The 26095-nt window shown below is 38.2% G+C and overlaps 1 protein-coding gene across 1 annotated transcript in view; it reads right to left on the bottom strand.

Annotated features, from left to right (window-relative positions):
• Positions 1-25476, bottom strand: part of LOC128663628 (V-type proton ATPase subunit B, brain isoform) — a 176402-nt gene extending 150926 nt beyond the window's left edge. Inside the window, exons 1-4 of the mRNA XM_053718045.1 lie at positions 25306-25476; positions 4580-4635; positions 2870-2968; positions 2309-2402 (exon numbers count right to left, since the gene is read on the bottom strand). Coding sequence (XP_053574020.1) covers positions 2309-2402; positions 2870-2968; positions 4580-4635; positions 25306-25438 — 382 coding nt within the window. The 5' untranslated portion in view covers positions 25439-25476. The remainder of the gene's footprint in view (positions 1-2308; positions 2403-2869; positions 2969-4579; positions 4636-25305) is intronic.
• Positions 25477-26095: the final 619 nt, after the last annotated feature.

The raw sequence follows: 26095 nt of genomic DNA, 5'->3' as shown, positions 1-26095 counted from the left end.
ATCTGACACATCACACCCCCTAATCCCTCCCAAACCGCTCTCTTCCCTCCACCACCCCACAATTGTCCCAGTCATCTTAAGTACTGGCAGAAAGTCTGCCAGTACTAAAATAAGTATTTTTTTTGTTGTTTTTTTAAAAACAAACATAATTCTGCTGTGTAGGATCCCCCCTTAGCCCCCAACCTCCCTGATTTCCCCCCCCCAAACAGCTCTCTAACCCTCCCCCTCTACCTTAATGTGCGCCATCTTGGGTACTGGCAGCTGTCTGCCAGTACCCAGTTTGAAATAAAATGTTTTTTTTTTATGTTTTATTAAAAAATGATTCAATGTTTTCTGTAGTGTAGCTTCCCCCTCAATATCCAACCCCCCACCCTCTCTCAAATCCCTTACCTGAAAATTCCCACTCTCCACAGTCCTCTCTCCCACCTTACTATAAACATTTTTTGTGTCATAGAGTAGGGTTCCCACCCGCAACCACCCCCGCACACGATCCCGCCCCCCCTTTTTCACCGATGGCGGCCAACCCACCTCCCTGCATCAGCTCCCACCAACCAACGATCATGGCCATCGATGTCCGATGCAGAAAGGGCCACAGAGTGTCTCTCTCTGCATCGGACTGCTAGAAAATGTTATTGCAAGATGCCTCGATATCGAGGCATCACTGCAATAACATGAAAGCAGCTGGAAGCGTTCAGGATCGCTTCCACCACTTTCAAACACCGACAACGTACAGGGTACGTCCTTGGTCGTTAAGGACCTTTTTTTGTAGGACGTACCCTGTACGTCATTGTTCCTTAATGGGTTAAAGTCCTTCTGGCCAAAAGTTTTGAGGATGACTAATATTAATTTTCAGAGTCTGCTGCTTCAGTATACCATAGTAACATCTGACAGAAAGATCTAAAAACAATGAAGTATAATTACAAGCATTTCATAAGTGACAAATGCTGTTATTGACAATTATATTAAGTTCATGCATAGAGTCAATAAGTGTGGACCTTTCTTTTTCAAGGCCTCTGCAATTCACCCTGGAATGCTGTCATTCAACTTCTGGGCCACATCCTGGCTGATGGCAGCCCATTCTTGCATAATCAAAGCTTGGATTTCTTCAGAATATGTGGGTTTTTGTTCACCGGCCTCTTGAGGATTGACCACAATTTCTCAATAGGATTAAGGTCTAGGGAGTTTCCTGGCCATGGACCCAAAATCTTGATGTTTTGATCCCCAAGCCACTTAGTAATTACTTTAGCCTTATGGCGTGGTGCTCCATCATGTAGGAAAAGGCATTGTTAGTCACCAAACTGTTCTTCGATGGTTGGGAGAAGTTGCTCTTGGAGGATGTTTTTGTACCATTCTTTATTCATGGCTGTGTTCTTAGGCAAAATTGTGAGTGAGCCCACTCCCTTGGATTAGAAGCAACCCCTCACATGGATGGTCTCACGATACTTTACTGTTGGCATGACACAGAACTGATGGTAACGTTCACCTTTTCTTCTCTGGACAAGGTTTTTTCCGGATGCCCCAAACAATCGGAAAGGGGATTCATCAGGGAAAATTACTTTACCCCAGTCCTCAGCAGTCCAATCCCTGTACCTTTTGCAGAATATCAGTCTGTTCCTTATGTTTTTCCTGGAGAGAAGTGGCTTCTTTGCTGCCCTTCATGACACCAGGCCATCCTCCAAAAGACTTTGCTTCACTGTGCGTGTAGATGCACTCACATCTGAGTAATGCCAATCCTGAGCAAGCTCTGCACTGGTGCTGCCCCGATCCCGCAGCTGAATCAACTTTAGAAGACGGTCCTGGCGCTTGCTGGACTTTCTTGGGCGCCCTGAAGCATTCTTCCCAACAATTGAACCTCTCTCCTTGAAGTTCTTAATGATCTGATAAATGATTGATCTAGGTGCAATCTTAGCAGCAGCAATATCCTTGCCTGGGAATCCCTTTATGTGTAAAGCAATGATGACTGCACGGGGTTTCCTTGCAGGTAAACATGGTTAACAAAAGGAAGAACAATGATTTCAAGCACCAGACTTCCTTTTAAAGCTTCCAGTCTGTTTTTCTACCTCAATCAGCATGACAGAGTGGTCTCCCGCCTTGTCCTCGTCAACACTGACACCTGTGTTAACGAGAGAATCACTGACATGTCAGCTGGTCCTTTTGTAGGAGGGCTGAAATGCAGTGGAAATGTTTTTTGGGGGATTAAGTTCATTTTCATGGCAAAGAGGGACTTGAACTGATCTGATCACTTAGAGCTCTGTAGGCAGTGTAATGGTTAGATAAAGGATAAGGATATGCATAATAAGATACATACCAAGCATGTCTTCAGAGACTGGGGTCCTCAGAATGTCACCAGAGAACTCACATGAGGTTTTTTTTGCATCAATACCAGATGTGCCCTCAAATACCTACAGAGAAAACCACACAGTTAGAAATATGGTATGAGAGGAAGAGATTAAAGGACCACTAAAGTCAAAATAAAAAAACTTTCATGATTCAGACAGAGCACACAATTTTAAACAACTTATGTAGATAATGGAAATGAATTTTAATGTGCACACTTTTTAAGGCACCAACTTCTACTGAGCATGTGCACAATTCTCATAATAGTGGTATATGCATTTTGTGATTGGCTGATGGCTGTCACATGATGCAGTGGAAGGAAAATAAAACTAACTTTGAAATTTGTCAGGGAAAAAAAAAAAATCTAATACTCGTGAAATTAAAACCAAGTGATTTTGCATCATCTATGTATTATTCATGTATTGCTTATGCCATTCTACTGTTTTAGTGGCCCTTTAATTTTACGAAGCAAAGATGAAAATAATCAATTTAGATACCAAACATCACATCTTGTTATTGTAGTATGTCTCACCTGTACCACAGCTTTGGATCCACTGACTTCCAGTACCTGCCCACTTCTCTTTGTACCATCTGGCAGTGTAAGGTGCACAATCTCTGAATACCTAGGAAACTGAAGAAAAGACAACAGGATTTAAACAATGTTCTCACACATGAAGAGACTATAGTATTTAGGTACTAGTGAGGGAATTTTAGATATTTGATCTGTTGTAAGTGCCATCATATTAAGAGGATTAAGAACAGTTGGAACTAAATAAGCAAGTGAAAAACTGTTTATATTTGAAACCGAGTATACAGGTATATTGTATTCTCAGCACTATTTTAATTATCTTTCAATTCTGCTGCCAATAATTTGTGACTGAAATTCTCAAGGGTTTAAAAGAAGTTATCAGAATATGGTTTCAAACTAATGTTCAACTGATCCAGGATTAACTCCTAACAGTCGCAAATTAACAATTAAGATATAATTTATTATAGATGCACAACAAAGTATACACTATTCTAAAAGACAAACTGTAGCGCCATCTGCAGGACAAAAGTATATGTTCAAAAATCCCTCGATAGGTGTATTCATGTGCCTCTATAAAATAAACAAATTATCTTCTTGGTGTTTTTTTTGTTTTTTATTAATTACACCAGAGAAAAGGAACATGAAGCTCTAATCCTAAAGGGTATAAATTAACCCATTTATGTAAAATGTATTTGGAGGGACCTTGGGGCACTATAAGAACTTTTGACTCCTGTTTGACCATGTATCAGCTATGTGAGGGTTGCTATTGGCTTCATGTATCTCTTGCTAGTCACTGGGAGGATTAACTGGACACTTTATAAGTCTTCAAATTGGGCTATTTTGCTGCTGCTGGGAGACAATAGAACAGTATTGTTTTACTTTATATCGAATAGCTTAGGATCAAGATATACACTTGGTCAATATTAAATGGGATACTAAACCCAATTTGTTTTTCTTTCAAGATTTATATAGAGCATGCAACTTTAAGCAACTTTCTAATTTACTCCTATTCATTTTTTCTTCATTCTCTTGCTATCTTTATTTAAAAAGCAAAAATGTAAAAGCTTAGGAGCCGGCCCCTTTTTGGTTCAGGACATGGTTTACACTTGCTTATTGGTGGCTAAATGTAGCCACCAATAAGCAAGCACTATCTAGGGTGCTGAACCAAAAATGGTCCGGCTCCTAAGCTTTTACATTCCTGCTTTTTAAATAAAGATAGCAAGAGAATGAAGAAAAAATGATAATAGGAGTAAATTAAAAAGTTGCTTAATATTGCATGCTCTATCTGAATCACTAAAGAAAAAATTCGGGTTTAGTATCCCTTTAACCCCGCCTAAGATGTGGATGCATAGAATGCAGTAATTATAACATTACTACTCCTTTGCCTTTTTTGCTCCCATATATTCATACTTTATTTGGTTTACACAATGGATGATATACACTTTCCCTCACTAAGGAGCATAGTCCTTTTTATGAAGACACTATGTCCAGTCTGTCCAAAAAAGAATGTTGCTGGTTGTTCCCTTTGCAAAACCTTGCTTTAGGGTTCAAAACATTAAACACTAGAATCTTTCAGTAAATTTTCTCAACTTGCTTTATGTCACAGATGCAAGAAAAGTTAGAATCAAAAACTAGACCAAATATTAAAATAACTAAAAGTAGGAAGTACAACTTTACCAAAGCTAATATCTGAATACCGTCACATTCCATTACCTTCACATGGTCCAAGATAACAAGGGGTCCGTTCACTCCAGACACTGTCCGATAAGCTATGAACAAAAATAAAAAGATAAAAAATTAATTAAAAGCATTCAACCAACCTTGCTTTATGATCAGAGGAATTACATTTTTGTCACCTGAAAATTTACAGTAACTGTAAAAAAAAAAATAATTATGATTTACATCCTCAAAGAAGAGGTAACTGAAAACAACTACAACAATCCAAAAAGGAATGAACCAATAAAGGTAAGCTCTAAGCAAACACAAAGGGTGATTAAAAGGACCGCTAAATATAGTAGAATTGCATAATTAACAAATGCATATTATACAGACAATGTTATAACACTGACTGAATTTCAAATAAGTAGTAGATTTTTTTTTCTGACAAGTTTTTCCCTATTTGCCAGCAGCCAATCAGAGACAAGCACCCTATGAACCTCTGCACATGCTCAATAGGAGCTAGTGCCTCAAAAAGTGTGTATATAAAAAAACTGTGTAAATTGGATAGTCTCTTAAAACTGCATGTTCTATTTGAATCATTCCTTAAAGTGAAGGTCCATTTTGATGAATTAGTGCCCGGTTTTTAATAAACCTATTAAAGCAAGGGCACTTTAATTCATAAAAATTGACATTTCATTGTTTTCTTCAAAAACTTAACTTATAATCCTGAATGACGTTCCAGCGATTTCCCCGGCCGTCGGAAGCTTCTGCAGACGTCAGAAATGACAAATCAGGCTTCCTCCAATCACAGCTTCCCCTCCCGGGGGGAATCTTGGCCTGATACAACGCTGTGATTGGAGGAAGCCGGATTCGTCATTTTGGACCAGCGAAGCCAGCTTGCAACGGGCGGAGGAAGTGCTGGAGCGGCTGCCAGGATTAAAAGGTAAGTTTTTGAAGAAAACAGTGAAATGTCAATTTTGATTAATTAAAGTGCCCTTGTTTTTAAAAGGTTTATTAAAAACCGGGCTCTAATTCATCAAAATGGACCTTCACTTTAAGTAGACACATTTTGCTCTCCCCTATGGCAATAAATGTAACATATTTTTGAATATTCTAATATTAGCATGGCGAATACCTGTGTATACCTAATAAATGGCATTTTAATTTTAACAGAATGGCAAACAATTTTAAAACCAAGATCTATAAATATTTTTTTTTTAATTCTTTTCTTATTACATGAAAAAAGATTAATGAAAGAAAATAGATTTGCTTTAACAGAAGAGCACAAATGTGATTTTTTATATTTGGTAAACTGTGTTTAGCCATCATAAAATCAAACAAAGCCAGAACTGTTAATTTAAGTCTAATTTTTGGGGTTGTTAATGAATACTGTTCAAAATGTACCAATTATTATGAATTAGGGTGTTTGGAGTACTTTGGACTATAACATCCTTTGTCCTAATATGATACTGTTACACAGTTATTGTTGAATGGGGGGGAAATCCTGTATCAGGCCCAAAATCTTTGTTTAAACCTGATGTTGATGGTATCAAAATCCTACCAAGCTCAGATGGACATACTACAAAAATAAAGTCTGTTCTGTCTAATATTGAATGTAGCACAATCTCTATTTCTGATGACGAAACAAAGTTGTGTAAGTTCATTAGCTCAGTGCAGGATGAAATTGCTTTACAAGGGGATTTACAAAAATGGAAAAATGGGCTGGTAAATGGAAAATTAGATTTAATACTGGAAAATGTAAGGTTCTATATTTTGGAAGTAGAAATAAACAAGCTACCTATTATTTAAATGGAACTAGACTTAGCAAAACCAAGGAGGAAAGGAATTTTGAGTACTTAGTTAACAAGCTAAAAATGGGTGCACAATACAGGACAGCAGATTCTTATGCTAATAAGATACTAGCATGTCTTAAAAAAAGAGGCATTGATGCAAAGGAGAAAAGCATAATTCTTTCACTATATAAATCCCTAGTAAGACCTCATCTTGAGTATGGAGTGCAGTTCTGTCAAAAAAAAGACATTGCAGAGATTTAGAAAAAGTTCAGAGAAGGGCCATAAAACTAATAAAGGTGCTTGAGAGGTGATATGATTACTTTATATAAAAAATATTCAAGGCCCATATACAGATATGGCAGAAGCTTTGTTTATTCCAAGGAAATTGTTTGTGACAAGAGGTCACAGATACATTCTGGCTAGAAACAGTATTCAGGGATATGATTGCTTGTGCAAAATAGTTAAAGGGACACTGAACCTAAATTTATTGTATCGTGATTCAGATAGAGCATGCAATTTTAAGCTACTTTCTAATTTACTCCTATTATCAAATACTTTTCATTCTCTTGGTATCTTTATTTAAAAATGCAAGAATGTAAGTTTAGATGCTGGCCCATTTTTGTTGAACACACTGTGTTGTTCTTGCTGATTGGTGGGTAAATTAACCTACCAATAAAGAAGTGCTTTCCGTGGGTCTGAACCAAAAAAATAGCTTAGATGCCTTCTTTTTCAAATAAAGAAAGCAAGAGAATGAAGAAAAATTGATAATAGGAGTAAATTAGAAAGTTGTTTAAAATGGCCTGCTCTATCTGAATCACGAAAGAAAAAAATTTGGGTTCAGTGTCCCTTTAAAGTGAATGTAAAAGTTTCATGAATGAGTGCCCGGTAAAAATACTATAAAAACAGGGGCACTTTCATACATTAAACTTTACATTGCAATTTATTTATTTTTTTAAAAACGTACCTTTTTCTTTAGCAAACACAAACCACGATCCTCCGCCCGCAGCTACTCTGTACTTAGCACTTCAATGACGAAACCGGCTACCTCAAACCACGGCGTCGCCTCACGATATGGACGCTTTGGGTGCACGCCATGATTGGAGAAAGCCGGATTTGTCATTGCTGAGGTAAGTACAGAGGAGCTGCGGGCAGAGGATCGTGGTCTGTGTTTGCTAAAGAATAAGGTAAGTTGTTTTTTTGTTTTTTTTTAAATGCTGCAATCTAAAGTTTAATGAATGAAAGTGTCCCTGTTTTTAATAGTATTTTTAAGAACCGGGCACTCATTCATGAAACTTTACATTTGCTTTAAGCACAATTGGAGCTTCTTATTGTAAATCAAGTAAGATCTGTTTAGGTTGAACTCAATGGACTTATGTTACTATGTATGTTTTCAAAATGTATTAGAGGTTTGCTTTTTGAAAAATGGATGTTTCTGTGCCAATAGACTTTTTTCCTGTGGAAGCTGTCCCCGTCAGCTAATGAACAGTAGAATTCTTGTATCACCTTAAAGTGAAGGTCAGCTTTGATGAATGAAAGCCTGGTTTTTAAAAATACTATTAAAAACAGGGGCACTTTCATTAATCAAAGTTTACAAAGTAGCCGTTTATTTTTTTAATTTTTTAAATTACCTCTCTCCTCTTCACAGCCTGAGCAGCTTCCCCCGCCTGCAAAACCTCTCTTCATTCGCCAGCTATGAAGAATCCGGCTTCCTCCAATCACGGCATGGCCTCAGGCAATGTTTGCTCGGGGGGGGAGCCGTTATTGGAGGAAGCCAAATTAGTCATTGCTGACGTATGAAGAGATGATCTACGGGCGGGGGAAGCTGCTCCGCCTGTGAAGAGGAGAGGGGTAAGTTTGTAAACAAAACGGCTGATTTATAAACTATGATAAATTAAAGTACCCCTGTTTTTAACAGTATTTTTAACAACCAGGCTTTCATTCATCAAAGTTGACCTTCACTTTAAAATCAAACTACTTTATTATTAGTAAGTGGGAGAAAGACTGGGACTCCATCTGGTATATGCGTTACTAGTCCCTATTAATTATATATTTTAGTCTGGAATTAGTAGAAATCCCTGTATACGTATGCCTGTATATGTAGCCCTTTATGTATGTGCGTATGTTCATATGACAATAGATCATATACTGTATTGTGTGAATCAAGCAAGTAAACAGTGTTTAGACAGTTTAAAAAAAGACAAACTGTATAAAAAAGACCAGATGAATCATTTAGAGCCACACAGCCACTATGAAAACATAAAGCTACTACTCTGTATCATGCACGACAACCTGGAGTACAGAATATAGCTGCCAAAAAGCCGGCAACATCACTAATCTGTGAAACGGTACCACTTCTGTCACAGAGGGCAACAATATCTATTCTTCAAGATGGCTGTGCCTAGTATAAAGATAAGGAGTCTGACTAATTAGTACTTGTACCGGATTACAATAGGCAAAAAACGTTTGAAGAGAGCTGCAGACAAAAGGAATAGCATGGTGAACAGTAACCATGCTACTGTAGTTGTGTCTATCAGATTGTCTCCAAAATGTGTTTAAACTTACATAGGGGAATCCATGCTTAAAACACGAAGCAATACAGATGTGGCATAACACATTTGCATATTCTTACCCAGAGTCCTCTGATATAAGGTAGTTAAGGTTTTCTGTAATGTACAGATGGGCTATAGTATATCCCCATCTGTACATCTGGTCTATTTTATACAGTTTGTCTTTTTTTAAACTGTCTAAACACTGCAAAATGTAAACCTCCTGCTCTTTTAAAAGTACTTGCTTGAATCACACAATACAGTGGTAAAAAGCTGGCAAAATCACTGATCTGCGAATGTTTACAACAACTTCAGTCAAAGGGTACAATACATGAGTTCCAAGATGGCTGCGCCCAGTATGAAAATGAAAGCTTTACCATCTGGCACCTATAAAAAGACAGTGTACAGGTTTCCCCTTAATGTTTTACCAATGACTAGTTATAACAGCTGAATGGTATCAAATGTATTGGAAATAGCTCCTTTTTGTTTATTTTTCGTATGTGAAATAACAGTTTTTGCTCATTGGCATGACATCACATTTAAATGGGCTCAGATTACAGGGAGAGCAGAGCTTACCACTCTGTCTCTATCCACCAAGACCCTCTTATCACCCCTGAAAATTACCTAACTTTTTTTTTAACATTTGTCAAGCAGATTATACTTCCAAATGAGATGGGGGGGGGGGTTTCTCCTCCCCAAAACTTATATTGAGACTGGTTTGTATGTCCTATACCAGCTTCACTATGCAGCAAACTGAAATCCATCAAACAACTGTCCAAATGTGATTTCTCTTTCTGTACTCTTCAAACCCAGCTATGCTTAAAGCTATATAGAGCAGCATTGCACTGAAATTAGGTGAATCTATGTTTAAAACATATTTGAAGCAACAAAGGATGAGGCACTACCTTATTTGCATACCCTCTCCCAGAGTTCCCTGTTCCAGCTGTAAGTGCAGGAATGTACAGATGGGCTACACAAGGGTGTTTTGCATGCAACTATACCCACAGTGAAGGAGGTTTTTCCCACAGATTTTTTTTTTTTTTTTTACTCACCATAACCTATATTGAGACTGGTTTATATGTATCTGTGTATGTGGAAAACTATCAAAAAAATATACCAGTCAAGAGGAAATAATTCCTAGACAGAAAATAAAAATACAGTAAGCATTCCACTCAATGTTAAATATAGGTGAAAACCTCTTGCTCATCTGACACTAGTGGAACTTTCCAGCATTGTGTATGTTATAATTGTGCAAGGTTCTAACATTAGTTGTGAGTTTTTAATGCAGTTCGTGGAAATACAAGGGAGATTTCCACTAAAAAATGCGAAATTAGCACTCACTGTCCTGACTATAAGGCGGAATTTAAATTGCCTAAATTAAAACATAACTTTTAAAGGGATACTAAACCCAATTTTTTTAATTTCATGATTCAGATAGAGCATGAGATTTTAAGCACCTTTCTAATTTACTCCTATTATCAATTTTTCTTTGTTCTCATGCTATCTTGATTTGAAAAAGCAGTACTGTAAGCTTTAGAGCCAGACCATTTTTTGTTCAGCACATGGGTAGCACTTTCTGATTTGTGGCTAAATGTAGCAAACCAATCAGCAGCTCTACCAAGGTGCTGAACTAAAAAATGGGCCGGCTCCTAACCTTTTATTACTGTTTTATTTTCAAATCAAGATAACATGAGAACAAAGAAAAATTGATAATAGGAGTAAATTAGAAAGTTGCTTAAAATTGCATGCTCTATCTGAATCATGAAAGAAAAAAATGAGGGGTTAGTATCCCTTTAATAAATTGTTTATAAAAAAAGGGGTTAACAGAAAATTAAAAACCTAGGATGGGGTAGTTACTCATAAGTTACCTTAATATATTAAATCATGCAAATGGGCCTCTGAGGTATGATAGCCAAGGTAAATATTAAGGTAATGTAATCGGCATATATTAATATGATATGAGTGATGCGATGGGTATATGTTGTATGTGTTGCACTATAATTATCAATACCTATTGGGGTAGAAAGGATGAAAATCCCTCAATTAGGCATTCATTATGATTAATCTAAAAAGGGTATAAATAGAGGGCCACCTGCATCATAGATATACTGGTTCCAGTGTCACTGGATATCTAAGTAGTGTATCCAATATAAACTGGTAGTTATAGAATAGATAGAAAAAACAGAATTTATGCTTACCTGATAAATTACTTTCTCCAACGGTGTGTCCGGTCCACGGCGTCATCCATTACTTGTGGGAAATATTCTCCCCCACAGGGAAAGGCAAGGAGAGCACACAGCAAGAGCTGTCCATATAGCTCCCCCTCTGGCTCCGCCCCCCAGTCATTCGACCGACGGTTAGGAGAAAAAGGAGAAACTATAGGGTGCCGTGGTGACTAGTGTATAAAGAAAACATTTTCAACCTGATTAAAAAAACCAGGGTGGGCCGTGGACCGGACACACCGTTGGAGAAAGTAATTTATCAGGTAAGCATAAATTCTGTTTTCTCCAACATTGGTGTGTCCGGTCCACGGCGTCATCCATTACTTGTGGGAACCAATACCAAAGCTTTAGGACACGGATGAAGGGAGGGAGCAAATCAGGTTACCTAAACGGAAGGCACCACGGCTTGCAAAACCTTTCTCCCAAAAATAGCCTCCGAAGAAGCAAAAGTATCAAATTTGTAGAATTTGGCAAAAGTGTGCAGAGACCAAGTCGCTGCCTTACATATCTGGTCAACAGAAGCCTCGTTCTTGTAGGCCCATGTGGAAGCCACAGCCCTAGTAGAGTGAGCTGTGATACGGTCAGGAGGCTGCCGTCCGGCAGTCTCATAAGCCAAGCGGATAATGCTTTTCAGCCAGAAAGAGAGAGAGGTAGCAGTAGCTTTTTGACCTCTCCTCTTACCAGAGTAAACGACAAACAAAGATGAGGTTTGTCTAAAATCTTTTGTTGCTTCTAAATAGAACTTTAAAGCACGAACATCTAAATTGTGTAATAAACGTTCCTTCTTTGAAACTGGATTCGGACACAAAGAAGGAACAACTATTTCCTGGTTGATGTTCTTGTTGGAAACAACTTTTGGAAGAAAACCAGGCTTAGTACGCAAAACAACCTTATCTGAATGAAAAACCAGATATGGTGGATTACACTGCAAAGCAGATAATTCAGAAACTCTTCTAGCAGAAGAAATAGCAACCAAAAACAGAACTTTCCAAGATAATAACTTAATATCTATGGAATGTAAAGGTTCAAACGGAACCCCTTGAAGAACTGAAAGAACTAAATTTAGACTCCAAGGAGGAGTCATGGGTCTGTAAACAGGCTTGATTCTAACCAAAGCCTGAACAAAAGCTTGTACATCTGGCAAAGCTGCCAGTCGTGCAACAAGACGGATAATGCAGAAATCTGTCCTTTTAGAGAACTAGCTGACAACCCTTTATCCAAACCTTCTTGGAGAAAGGATAGAATCTTTGGAATTTTAATCTTACTCCAGGAGAATCCTTTGGATTCACACCAACAGATATATCTTTTCCATATTTTATGGTAAATCTTTCTAGTCACAGGTTTTCTGGCTTGGACCAGAGTAACTATCACAGAATTTGAAAACCCACGCTTGGATAAAATCAAGCGTTCAATTTCCAAGCAGTCAGCTGCAGAGAAACTAGATTTGGATGTTCGAATGGACCTTGTACTAGAAGATCCTGTCTCAAAGGTAGCTTCCATGGTGGAGCCGATGACATATTCACCAGGTCTGCATACCAAGTCCTGCGTGGCCACGCAGGAGCTATCAGAATCACCGAGGCCTTCTCTTGTTTGATCCTGGCTATGAGCCTGGGAAGGAGAGGAAACGGTGGAAACACATATGCTAGGTTGAACGACCAAGGTGCCACTAATGCATCCACTAGAGTCGCCTTGGGATCCCTGGATCTGGACCCGTAGCAAGGTATCTTGAAGTTCTGACGGGACGCCATTAGATCCATGTCTGGAATGCCCCATAATTGGGTTAACTGAGCAAAGACCTCCGGATGGAGTTCCCACTCCCCCGGATGGAAAGTCTGACGACTCAAATAGTCCGCCTCCCAGTTGTCTACTCCTGGGATGTGAATAGCAGATAGATGGCAGGAGTGATTCTCTGCCCATTGGATTATCTTGGTTACTTCCTTCATTGCTAGGGAACTCTTTGTTCCCCCCTGATGATTGATGTACGCAACAGTCGTTATGTTGTCCGACTGAAATCTTATGAACCTGGCTTCCGCTAGCTGAGGCCAAGCCAGGAGCGCATTGAATATAGCTCTTAGTTCCAAAATGTTTATCGGGAGAAGCGACTCTTCCCGCGACCATAGGCCCTGAGCTTTCAGGGAGTCCCAGACCGCGCCCCACCCCAAGAGGCTGGCGTCGGTCGTGACGATGACCCACTCCGGTCTGCGGAAACTCATTCCCTGAGACAGGTGATCCTGGGTCAACCACCAGAGAAGTGAGTCCCTGGTTACCTGATCTACTTGAATTTGGGGAGACAAGTCTGTATAGTCCCCATTCCACTGATTGAGCATGCATAGCTGTAATGGTCTTAGATGAATTCGAGCAAAAGGAACCACATCCATTGCTGCGACCATTAGTTCTATTACTTCCATGCATTGAGCTATGGAGGGTTGAGGAATAGAATGAAGAACTCAACAAGCTTTTAGAAGCTTTGCCTTTCTGACTTCTGTGAGAAAGATCTTCATTTCCACAGAATCTATTATTGTTCCCAGAAAAGGAACCCTTGTGGACGGTGACCGTGAACTTTTTTCTATGTTCACCTTCCACCCGTGAGATCTGAGAAAGGCCAACACAATGTCTGTATGAGCCCTCGCTTTGGAAAGGGACGACGCTTGGATTAGGATGTCGTCTAGATAAGGTGCTACAGCGATGCCCCTCGGCCTTAGGACCGCTAGAAGGGACCCTAGCACCTTTGTGAAAATTCTGGGAGCGGTGGCTAAACCGAATGGAAGAGCCACAAACTGGTAATGTTTGTCCAGAAAGGCGAACCTCAGGAACTGATGAGATTTGTGGATTGGGATATGCAGATACGCATCCTTTAGATCCACGGTAGTCAAAAATTGACCCTGTTGGATTGTCGGTAAGATTGTCCGAATGGTTTCCATCTTGAAGGATGGAACTCTGAGGAACTTGTTTAATATCTTTAAATCCAGAATTGGCCTGAAAGTTCCCTCTTTTTTGGGAACCACAAACAGGTTTGAGTAAAAACCTAGACCTTGTTCCCCGGAGGGGACTGGGTTTATCACTCCCATCTTTGATAGGTCTCTTACACAATGTAAGAATGCCTTTTCTTTATCTGGTCTGAAGATAAGCGAGACAGGTGGAACCTTCCCTTTGGAGGAAGTCCCTTGAATTCTAACAGGTATCCCTTGGAAACTATCTCTAGTGCCCAGGGATCCAGAACATCTCTTGCCCAAGCCTGAGCGAAGAGAGATAGTCTGCCCCCTACCAGATCCGGTCCCGGATCGGGGGCTACCCCTTCATGCTGTCTTGGTAGCAGCAGCAGGTTTCTTGGTTTGTTTACCCTTGTTCCAGCCTTGCATGGGCTTCCAAGCGGGTTTAGGCTGGGCCACGTTACCTTCTTGTCTAGCGGCAGTGGAGTTATTAGCCGGTCCGTTCCTGAAATTGCGAAAGGAACGAAAATTAGACTTGTTCTTAGCCTTAAAAGGCCTATCCTGTGGGAGGGCATGGCCCTTACCCCCAGTGATGTCTGAAATAATTTCCTTCAATTCCGGCCCAAAAAGGGTCTTACCCTTGAAAGGAATATTCAGTAACTTAGTCTTGGACGACACATCTGCCGACCAGGATTTTAGCCAAAGCGCCCTCCGCGCTACTATAGCAAAACCTGAGTTTTTCGCCGCCAATTTCGTTATTTGAAAGGCGGCATCCAATATAAAGGAATTAGCTAACTTTAATGCGTGAATTCTGTCCATGACTTCTTCATAGGAAGTCTCTTTCTGGAGCGACCTTTCTAGTTCTTCGAACCAAAAGGACGCCGCTGAAGTGACAGTAATAACACACGTAGCTGGTTGAAGGATGAACCCTTGCTGAACAAAAGTCTTTTCAAGCAATCCTTCCAATTTTTTATCCATAGGATCTTTGAAAGCGCAGCTGTCCTCTATAGGAATAGTTGTGCGCTTCGCTAGTGTTGAAACAGCTCCCTCAACCTTCGGGACCGTTTGCCATGCGTCCCTTCTAGGGTCTACTATGGGAAACATTTTCTTAAATATAGGAGGTGGGGCAAAGGGTACACCTGGCTTCTCCCACTCCTTTTCCACTATGTTCGCTACCCTCTTAGGTATTGGAAAAGCGTCGTCGTGCACAGGGACCTCTAAAAATTTGTCCAATTTGCACAACTTCTCTGGTACTACCATGGAAACACAGTCATCCAGAGTAGCTAATACCTCCTTAAGCAAAGCGCGGAGATGTTCTAGTTTAAACTTAAATGCCACTAGATCAGGTTCTGCCTGTTGAGAAATTTTTCCTGAATCTGAAATTTCACCCTCAGACAGCCCTTCCCTTACAGCCAATTCCGATTGATGCGAGGGTAAAATAGATAAGGCATCGTCAGCGTCTGATTGTTCATCCTTTTTATCTGTATTTAAAACTGAACAATCACGCTTTCTCTGAAAAGCTGGCAGTTTGGATAAAAGATTTGCTATAGAATTATCCACTACTACTGATAATTGTTGCATAGAAATAAGCACTGGCGCGCTAAGTGTCGCCTGCGCGGGCAAAGCTGGTGTAGACACAGAAGGAGAGGATGTAGAGCTATCCCCACTACCTTCATTAGATAAATCATCTTGGGCAACATTATGAAAAATAACAGAGCTGTCCTGATTTTGTTTGGACGCTATGGTGCAATTATCACAAACACTCGAAGGGGGAACCACATTTGTCTCTATACACACAGAACATAGGTTATCTGATGGAACAGACATGTTAAACAATGCAATAAAAACGATTTTAAACAAAAACGTTACTGTCTCTTTAAATAATAAAATTACGCATTTATTTCTGAATGTTCAAAAAACTATGAAGGCAATATCCGATTTTTCTGAAATTTGGACCCCAGTGTCTTAATGCTTAGAAAGTATTGCACAGCAAATATGGAGACTCTAGCTCTTAAAACAAGCAAACCGGAGCTAATTGTTGGATTTAACCGTTTTTATACACTACAATCCCTGCTACAGCCTTGTTGCAGCTTTTTACCTTCCTTAGGGGTCACCATTCACAGAAAAAAACCTTTTGGAGTCACTTTCTGAGCCACAGGACCCTATCTGCATGCACTGCCTTGTAAATCAACTGTGCAGCTGAAGCACCAAAATGAGGCTTCCTCCCTCAGCACACTAGAGTGAAGGGGCCTTCCTGATTAGATTTAGGTGTCTAAAACAAGCCAGATCAATAAAAAACGTTCCCCAGTGTATGTGAGCTTATAAAATATTTCAAATGGTATCATATTGTAATAAAAACCAATCGATTTTGCCCCTAACAGTGTCTACCAGCATAAAAAACAAAAAGGGGAAGCCTGTTATCTTTTTTGCTGAGGTGAAAGAAAAATGGCTTACCTTTTCCCCTGAGGGGAAATATGACTGTCATCTAGCATTAGTCTGTGTTGTTAGAAGGAGACCAGTTATACCTGAAGCAGATGAGTCTGCAAACTGTTACCCCCAACTGAAGTTCTCTTGTTTCAACAGTCCTGCGTGATAACAGTAATGGATTTTAGTTACTGTCTGCTAAAATCATAGCCCTCTTAAACAGAAATCTTCATCACTTTTCTGTTATAGAGTAAATAGTACAAGCCAGCACTATTTTAAAATAACAAACTCTTGATAGAAGAATAAAAAACTACAACTAACACCACAAACTCCTCGCCATCCCCGTGGTAGATGCTACTTGTTCAGAGCGGCAAGGAGAATGACTGGGGGGCGGAGCCAGAGGGGGAGCTATATGGACAGCTCTTGCTGTGTGCTCTCCTTGCCTTTCCCTGTGGGGGAGAATATTTCCCACAAGTAATGGATGACGCCGTGGACCGGACACACCAATGTTGGAGAAAAGATATGTAGTGCTTTAACACGAGTATGTACAGTCGCCGATATTCCATCAGCTGTAACAATTCGTCAAGGTGTCCTTGGATACCTGATGGATTATTATAAATCCATTATAACTGATTTTTATATAGGTATCACTTGTATAGGGCTTTTTTAGTACGTTAGTACTTGTGACTTTTGATACGTTAACACTTGCAGTATATGTTAGGTGGACTGGGTTGATTATCTAAGATTATATAGTTACCCACTACAACATGTAATTCTGTATATTATAGAGCAATTATAGTCATGTTCTACCTAAGGAGACTACAGTATCTATAAGCAGCGTAATAGTAGTACAAGATTATGGTTTAATAAACCCTTGCATTAATATCAAAGTACCGCATAGGAATTCCGATTCTGAGTCTCCAAAGTTGTGGTTATACATAAGGTAATGAGCATCAGATTATATTGTGGTGTATGCTGTACGGTGTGCACAATATTTTCCGTATGAGCTCCCCAGAGTAACAGTTTTAGTAAGAAGAGTCATCGGAGTAACAAAGTATCCTGTGATATATACTTTAGAGGATATTATAGTGTCCCACTGGTATTAACGTTATATGTCTCAATTATAATCTAGTATCTATTTCACATGAAGTGTCATTAAAGTGAAAGTAAATTTAACGCCATTTGAATACTGCTTTAGTTTAATTTACTATTAAACAGTTAAGTCGCTAACTTTTTATTTTTTTAAATTTGAATTTTTTTGAAATATTTATATAATTGTGATCTTACTCTTCTATCGCTTCCTCCGCCCTCTCGCTTTCTCCCGGCTTTATCTTTCTCACTGTGATCAGCGGTCCCACCCGCCGTATGTGTAAGGAACGTGCTAGTATTCAATTACTTAATTTGTGCGCATGCGCAATATTATGAGCTCCGATGAGATATACTAACAATGAATCGCTCGATTCATTGTTTAGTATGTTAGCGAAGATAATCCTAACAGTGTCTCAGTATTGAGGGAATCCCCAAAGACTACAACTAGCAAAATTTATATTTTAAGTATATTTGGGGATTCCCTTTGGTAATGCACATGAGGCTTGCATGAACGCGCTTTGAGACACAGACAGATTTCAGAGTTAGCTGCATGCGCATTACAAGTCGTGGGCGTATATCTACCTGATTTAGAAGCTAATGGGGGACCCAATCAGTTCGATACGGCTGTAATCGTCACTACAAATTATTTTTTTTTTTTTACTGCAGAGAGAGTTGGGCAAACTGAATTGGAACAAAAAGCTATTTATAAAACACAGACAACAAAATCATGAATTAAACTGACCTTTATTTTTAAAATATATTTCAATTCTAAATACCGATTAGCCCGACTTACTTTCACTTTAAGGCTCCCCATGTTTTAATATCTTAAGTTCATCCTAGCAGTTCTCATTAACTGGTCATATGGTCATTGTTACTCCAATACCGGTACACTTGTAGGGAATTATTGTTCAAAAGTACTAAGCCGTAAATAACGTTATTGTTATTATAACATAGATTATAAATAGATGTATTAACTATCAAATGGCTTGGTAGTAACTAGTTCCTTATGTGGTGAGTAAACATCTAAACCACTGCTAATATGTATGTTTAGTATGTCGCTAAAAGTGCAGAGCCGTAAATGATGTTATCGTTATTGTATCTTTGCTTGCAAACAGATATGTTAGCTATCAGGTGACTGGTAGTATATAAACATCTAATTTGGTGTACGATAGGTAAGTATTTACATATATTATTAAATCCTATAGTTGTGAGTTGTCTCCTTAGATTGATAAAAAATAATTGTATCCCTCTATTTTAAAAAAGAAAATCTTATAAAGGACATTTTTTTAGGAACAACAAAGAAATTAGTTTTATTTTAAAGAGACAGTCTACTCCAAAATTGTGATTGTTTAAAAATATAGATAATCCCTTTATTACCCATTCCCCCCAAGGCAGAACATAGAGTGATCTGAGATGTCATCGCAGAAAATGCAGCATGTCTGCAGAAAGAACAGCACTTGAACTTTTCAGCGCTGCTCCACATTAGGCTGTTCTTTTTAAACAAAGCTGTTCTCTGGCTGCATTGTATACGTTTTTCTTAACACAGTGCATCCAGAGCAAAGTGTTGTTTGAAGACAACAGTCAAATATGCAGTAGTGCTGCAAAGCAGCAGTGCATTGATTGTTTGGCTCTTCGATTTTTGCAAGCTCGTTCCCTAGCTTTTCACAGTCTGCAAAGCTGTTTTTCTCTGACTGTAAGATGTTCGTATGAGCAATGCACCTTTTTTATTACTACATTTCTATGTTAGACTAAGAGAAAAGGAAACAAATTAATTTGAGACATTTTACAATTACTTTTTTTGTCTGCAGCTAATTTGCAATGCAATTTTTGACTACTGCACTAGATTATACAACTTTAAATATTGCTTTATTCTCCAGTTAACCAACACATTGCAATTGATCTGGTGCTTTAGTGTAACTGACAAATTTACAATTTTATTTCATTTAAAAATGACCTGCAGAAAAAATTTCACTAAAAAAAAATCTCATCGCAGAAAGTGAAAAAAGTTCTGTCTCTGGGCCCATTCCGACAGTTATATTAATATACTTTTTACCTATGTGATTACCTTGTATCTCAGCCTCTGCAGACTGCCCCCTTATCTAAGGGCTGTTTAAGCCAATCAGTGAAGTCTCACTCGTAACTCCACAGGAATGAGCACAGTGTTATCTATATGGTACACATTAACTAACTTTCTTGCTGTGAAAAGCTTATAAAATGTACTAAGATAAAGGCGGCCTGCAGGGACTTAAAAACAGACAGATTTAGAGTTGTAGATGCTATAAACTATAATATAACAATATTGGTTATGCAAAGATGGTTAAGTAAAGGCGTTATCTATCTGTTTGAAAAATAGAAGTTTGGGAGTAGACTGTCCTTTTAAGATAAAAATTTTTTTAGATTTCTTAGCTTTTGTTGTAAAATATTTATCCTTTCCCGCCGTTAGGCTGTTCCATGCCGTCCTAACTGTGCTGGGCTTTAGCACAGTTAGGACGGCATGGAACGTCCTAGCCGTTTTCCTGTACTAAAGCCAAAGGCCTTCCTGAATGGGATCGCGGCCTGGATGGTGTGCCTAGCGTCATAAGCACTCCCCCCAGACACGATAACATCATTGAAATCACGCGATCACATGATTTCAATGTGTTTACATTAGAACTTTATTCCGATAGAGACAAATTACTCCTGACAGGAAAAGGTTAAATAAGAACAAAAATTGTGCACAACAATAGTGTGAGCATTGTGATGTATAGAATGCAAAACAAAATAATTTAGGTATGTGGTGTAAAGCCAATACATTTTGATGAACATTTGGATTAGTCAAAACATACGGGGAATATGTAGGGGGTAAACAGTTATAAATTAGAATTAATTTTAGATTAAAATGCTCTAACTAACCAACCACAGCATTTATTCTGATAACAAAATGTCCCTTTGTGTCAGGCTGAAAAACATGTAGGGCTGCAACAACTAATAGGTAAGTGATCTGGGATTAGTTGGTCAGTTGCATGGCACTAGCTGCTTTACTCCGATTAACTCCTGAACGTGGTATTGTGCAAAAAAATGGACAGTAAAGTCAAAATGAAACTTTCACGATTCAGATAGAGCATACAATTTACTTCTGTTATCAAGTTTGCTTAGTTCTCTTGGTATCTTTTATTGAAAGGATAACTAAGTAGAATCATAAGAGCTCAGGAGTGTGCATGTGTCTTTAGTATGGCAGCAGTGTTTTGCAACATTAGTTGTGGCTTTGTTATACAATGTTGCAAAACACTGCTGCCATAGAGTATTCAAGACACATGCACACTCCTGAGCCTACGTAGTTTTACTCTTCAATAAAAGATACCAAGAGAGCAAAGCAAATTTGATAACAGAAGTAAATTGTAAAGTTGTTTAAAATTGCATGCTCTATCCGAATCATGAAAGTTTTATTTGGACTTTACTGTCCCTTTAAAAAAAAAAAAAAATTTAATCAGCCGATTATAAAATCGGATAGAAAATAAATAAATACAATTTTTTTAGTTGTGGAATGTCTCTGCACTGCATGAAAATGCTAATTTCTCAACAAAAATCCTTTTTAATGTTTTCAAAGAACATTTATTTTGCAGTGCTTATTTACCAATATATACTATGCATTTAAAAATTCCTTTAATGTTCAGTTAAGTTCAGTCAAAACCTTCAGACAGTATAGGTATTGTATGAAAGTGGAAGGAGGGTCATATGACCTGTTTGTCATCTGACAGGAAGATGTGAGGCATTATCACATGACAAATACACTCAACAGTTTCTCGTTATAGTTACTCAGCAGGGTTCAAAGAATCCCTATACAATAAGGGACATAAAATTAATTTTTTTATGTATGCAAAGAATACATTAGCAACTAAAGGCCTGCATACAAAATAAACATTTTACATTACGAAATACACATGTATACGTTTACTTAGTATTATAACATGTTTTAATATAAGGGGAAATAGCTATTTAAAATTCAGCTAGGACATGTTTATCAGTGATATGACCGTCTGATTAGAGGTGTATCAGTTGTATATAAGGGTAAAGATGAATCCAATAACATTTAAGGCAAATGTCAAAACGTGTTAGATAATTTTTTAATTGCAGTTGGCACTGATAGATAAAATTCAGCTTCTTTTTAAAAGGGACATGAAACCCAAAAATGTTCATGATTCAGATACAGAATACAATTTTAAACAACTTTCTAATTTACTTCTATTTAATTTGTTTCCTTCTCTTATCCTTTGTTGAAAGGTTTATCTAGGAAAGCTCAGAAGCCGCAAAGAACCTAGGTTCTAGCTGCTGATTGGTGGATGCATATATATACTGATTGTCATTGGCTCATCCATTTGTTCAGTTAGAAACCAGTAGTGCATTGCTGCTCCTTCAACAAATGATACCAAGTGAATGAAACAAATTAGATAATACAAGTAAATTGGTAAGTTGTTTCAAATTGCATTCTCTAACTGAATCATTAAAGAATTTTTTTGGGTTTCATGTCCCTTTAAAGTTTGAGATAGATAGAGATATATATATATATATATATATATATATATATATATATATATATATTCATATTCTATGCACAATTTACCTCTTTTTGTTAGTCAAATATAAAATAGCTAGTAGTTAGAAACCAGCAAAAAGATTCATTAAAATAAACACAGGGACAGGAAAACCCAAATATTACATTCATGATTCAGATACAACATACAATTTTTAACAGCTTTCAAATGTACTTTATTATCAAATATGCTTTATTCTTGTGTTATCCTTTGCTGAAGGAACAGCATTGCACTACTGGTAGCTTACTGAACAGATCTAGTTAGCCAATCACACAGACAAATGTGTGCAGGCAGCAATCACCAACTAGATCCAACTAGTGTAGGATATATGCGTATTAATTTTCAACAATGGATACCAAAAAAACAAAGCACATCTTTGAAGTGAAGGTCAATGTTGACAAAATTAGTGCACGATTTTTAATAATCCTATTAAAAACAAGGGCACTTTAATTCATCAAAAGTGACATTTCAAGAGTTTTCTTCAAAAATTTACCATTTAAAGGGACACTAAACCCATTTTTGTTCTTTAATGATTCCGATAGAGCATGATATTTTAAGCACCTTTCTAATTCACTCCTATTATGAATTTTTCTTTGTTCTCATGCTATCTTGATTTGAAAAAGCAGTACTGTAAGCTTTAGAGCCAGACCATTTTTTGTTCAGCACCTGGGTAGCACTTGCTGATTTGTGGCTAAATGTAGCAAACCAATCAGCAAGCGCTACCAAGGTGCTGAACTAAAAATGGGCCGGCTCCTAACCTTTCATTACTGCTTTTTCAAATCAAGATAGCAAGAGAACAAAGAAAAATTGATAAAAGGAGTAAATTAAAAAGTTGCTTAAAATTGCATGCTCTATCTGAATCATAAAAGAAAAAAATTGGGGTTAGTATCCCTTTAATCCTGAGAGCCGCTGCAGTGCTTTCGCCGCCAGTTGCAAGCCCTCTTCGCGGGTCCAAAATGACGAATCCGGCTTCATCCAATCACGGGGTTCCCTCAGGCCATGGGGGGGGGGGGAACGCTGTGACTGGAGGAAGTCGGATTCGTCATTTCTGACGTAAGCAGAGGCTTCCAACGGCCGGGGGAGCAGTTTTCAGGATTAAGAGGTAAGTTTTTTAAGAAAACGCTTGAAATGTCAATTTTGATTAATTAAAGTGCCCTTGTTTTTAATAGTATTATTCGTCAAAATTGACCTTAACTTTAAAATAGAAGTGATTTTAAAAGTATTAAAATGATATGCTCTGATTCTTGCAAGTTTAATTTGGACTTTCCTATCCCTTTAATTCCATACATTCTTTAACAAGACAATGCCCTTCATATAAATACCCTACAGCTGTCAGAAACCACGGCTTGAAGACATTTTATATACAACAGTTACAACTTTTGATGTTTATACAAACACAAACAGATACTTCATGTTGTGACATCAAACATTGCTGGGGTTCGAGAGAATGTTCAGGGACCAGTTCCGTCATGTATAAACCAGTAAATCTAGACAAAGACAGGAGTAAATGCAGTGCATGAACACATTACAATTGCTGATGTTCTGTTGAAGTTTGCAAACCAACAAAATGTGTGACCGTGATGTCACTGCATTCCTGAGCACACACGTGATCGGTTGCCAATTCCGTGTACATGAACCTGTCATCGGATTTTGCAACCACAAAATGTGCATGCGGGTCGCAGAATTAAACAGAAGAACAGGGGCTCCTGCTTCTATCTTGTTGCTAGGGGATGATCTAACCCCAAAGTAAGATGTCCAGAAAGATAAAAGGATGCCATTCCATACAAAGTTATTTTTGGGTACACTACATCACAAGACAACGGCCTTCATACCAACAACCCTATGGGGAACATTTATCAAGATTACAAGCGAACAAATATCCATGAAAAGAACCTGTCTGCATGCATTCACCACTTATAATGCAGCATCATATGGCAAAATTAAAGATTTTATATTAGTTCACTTGTGCAATCCCCCCCCCCCGTTCTCACGTAACCAATTGCACAAGAATAGGTGCATGCCAATCCCCCCCAAATGAGCAAGTGTTGATGTGATTATTCTTGCCATCTCTGAGGTGGTAGAGGATAAAGAAGAAGTTTCTGCTTTATAAATGTGTGGTTGAATGCACAGCAACAACTTAAAGTGATGGTAAAGTTTATTACTTCAAAACACAGTATATAAAATGATTTACAAAAATAGTGGCATATTAATTCATTAAAATATTTAAAGATGCTTCCTTTGTAAAATATGTACCATTTTGAGATGGTTAACATTGGGTTGTCCCCCCCCCTCATCTAATAGTTGATTTAGCTGATGGATGACGAATCTGGTTCATCCAATCGTTGCATGCCCCACATGGTGTCCTGCTTGTGGGGCACGTAACGATTGGATGAAGCTGGATTAGTCATTGCTCATCTAAATCAAGTATTAAATGCGAGCAGAGCAACGGCACAATGTTTACCATCTCTAACTCTAAATGGAGGTGCCTGTAAATTAAATTAATTGAACTTAAGTGCCACTGTTTTTATAAATAATTGTATATGCTGCGTTTTAATGTAATAAACTTTACAATCACTTTAAAAAGCTGTGAATGCTGCTTGATAAATCTTCCCTTATTACTGTCAAAAATCATTGCCTGGAGACATTTTATTTCCAATAATTACAACTTTTGATGTGTATATAACAACAAACTGTTACTTCATGTTGTGACTAAACATAGCTGGGTACCAGAGAATTTTCATTCATAGACCAGTTCTGTGTCTAGTATAAACCAGTAAATCTAGACATAATCAGAAGTAACTGAAGTGCATAAACACATTAAAATAATAAAAAAATAAAAAAAACCTCGCAGATATCCAGATACAAGGATGCTCTTACAATGGTTTTTCCAGATACTACACAATAATGCAACCACAATCCTATAACCAATACATCTATTCCATAGCATAATCAAATGGCAAATGCATTCACCGATGTGTGCATAGTGACAGAGCTGTCAGCTGATGACAGCTTAGCTGTCAGTATTTAAAGGGGCATAATTAAATATGTAAATTAAACGTTCTTGGTGTAAACAGAACATGTAACATTAAGAGCCTTTTCAATGTATGTATATTATCATATTTAACATATTGAAGCATTTTATATTTGAACATTTATGTCCTTTGACTCGCTGTTAATATTCGAAATCATTTCCAGATGTACTTACTTAGCCTTGGCTGGGACAGGTAGTTCCTGCTGACCGCTTGTACATGTTCCCGTGCCATTGGCGCTGCCGGGTTTCCTGGGTTCCCCTTGTTAAGGGCGCCAATGTCCGATCCCTTCATCAGTCTCACCGCCATCTTGCCTGGAGTGGAGTGACAGTCAGCGGAAACGCGCACGCGTGATCTCTTATAACTTTAGTGAAGTCATCACGCAGGGTCTGTCCTCACGTGACCATACACAGGAGGCGGCCTTACTTTACGACGCTGCAATGCAGATGAACAGGTCTATGGGTATCTGTGCATAACATACCATCTAGAAGTGCACCTACAATCTTTTTATTGTTTAATATTACTCTTGCGTCTTCTCAGTTAATAAAAGTAAGGGAAGAATGACGCTTACCTTGGTTTTTGCTTTTTCTTCAGCTTCCTTAAGTGCTGTTCTCAGATATCCAGGTCACCGAAGCCAACACTATACAGTACTGTATTTATTTATCAGATTTTTACTGTTGTTTTTTACCCCTTTTGTCTGACAAAAACATAAAATACTGATTTTTCTATTGGTATCAATACTTATTATTATCATTTATTTTTAGAGTGCCAACAGATTCAGCACTATAAACATAGGTATAATATGAAATGATAGAAAATGGGTAGAGGGCCCTGCCAAGGGGATGTACTAAAAGGAATGACAAGGGTGAATGACAAATTGGAATGCCTATAGACTATAATTGTATGTAAAATTAAGTGTTGAAGCAACAAAACTATGAGACATATCAACCAGATATTTAGAGCTGT

Source organism: Bombina bombina, chromosome 6 (assembly GCF_027579735.1).
Source record: "Bombina bombina isolate aBomBom1 chromosome 6, aBomBom1.pri, whole genome shotgun sequence".
In the NCBI taxonomy this organism is placed as follows: Eukaryota; Metazoa; Chordata; class Amphibia; order Anura; family Bombinatoridae; genus Bombina; species Bombina bombina.
This window is presented reverse-complemented; position numbering and strand designations above follow the sequence as displayed.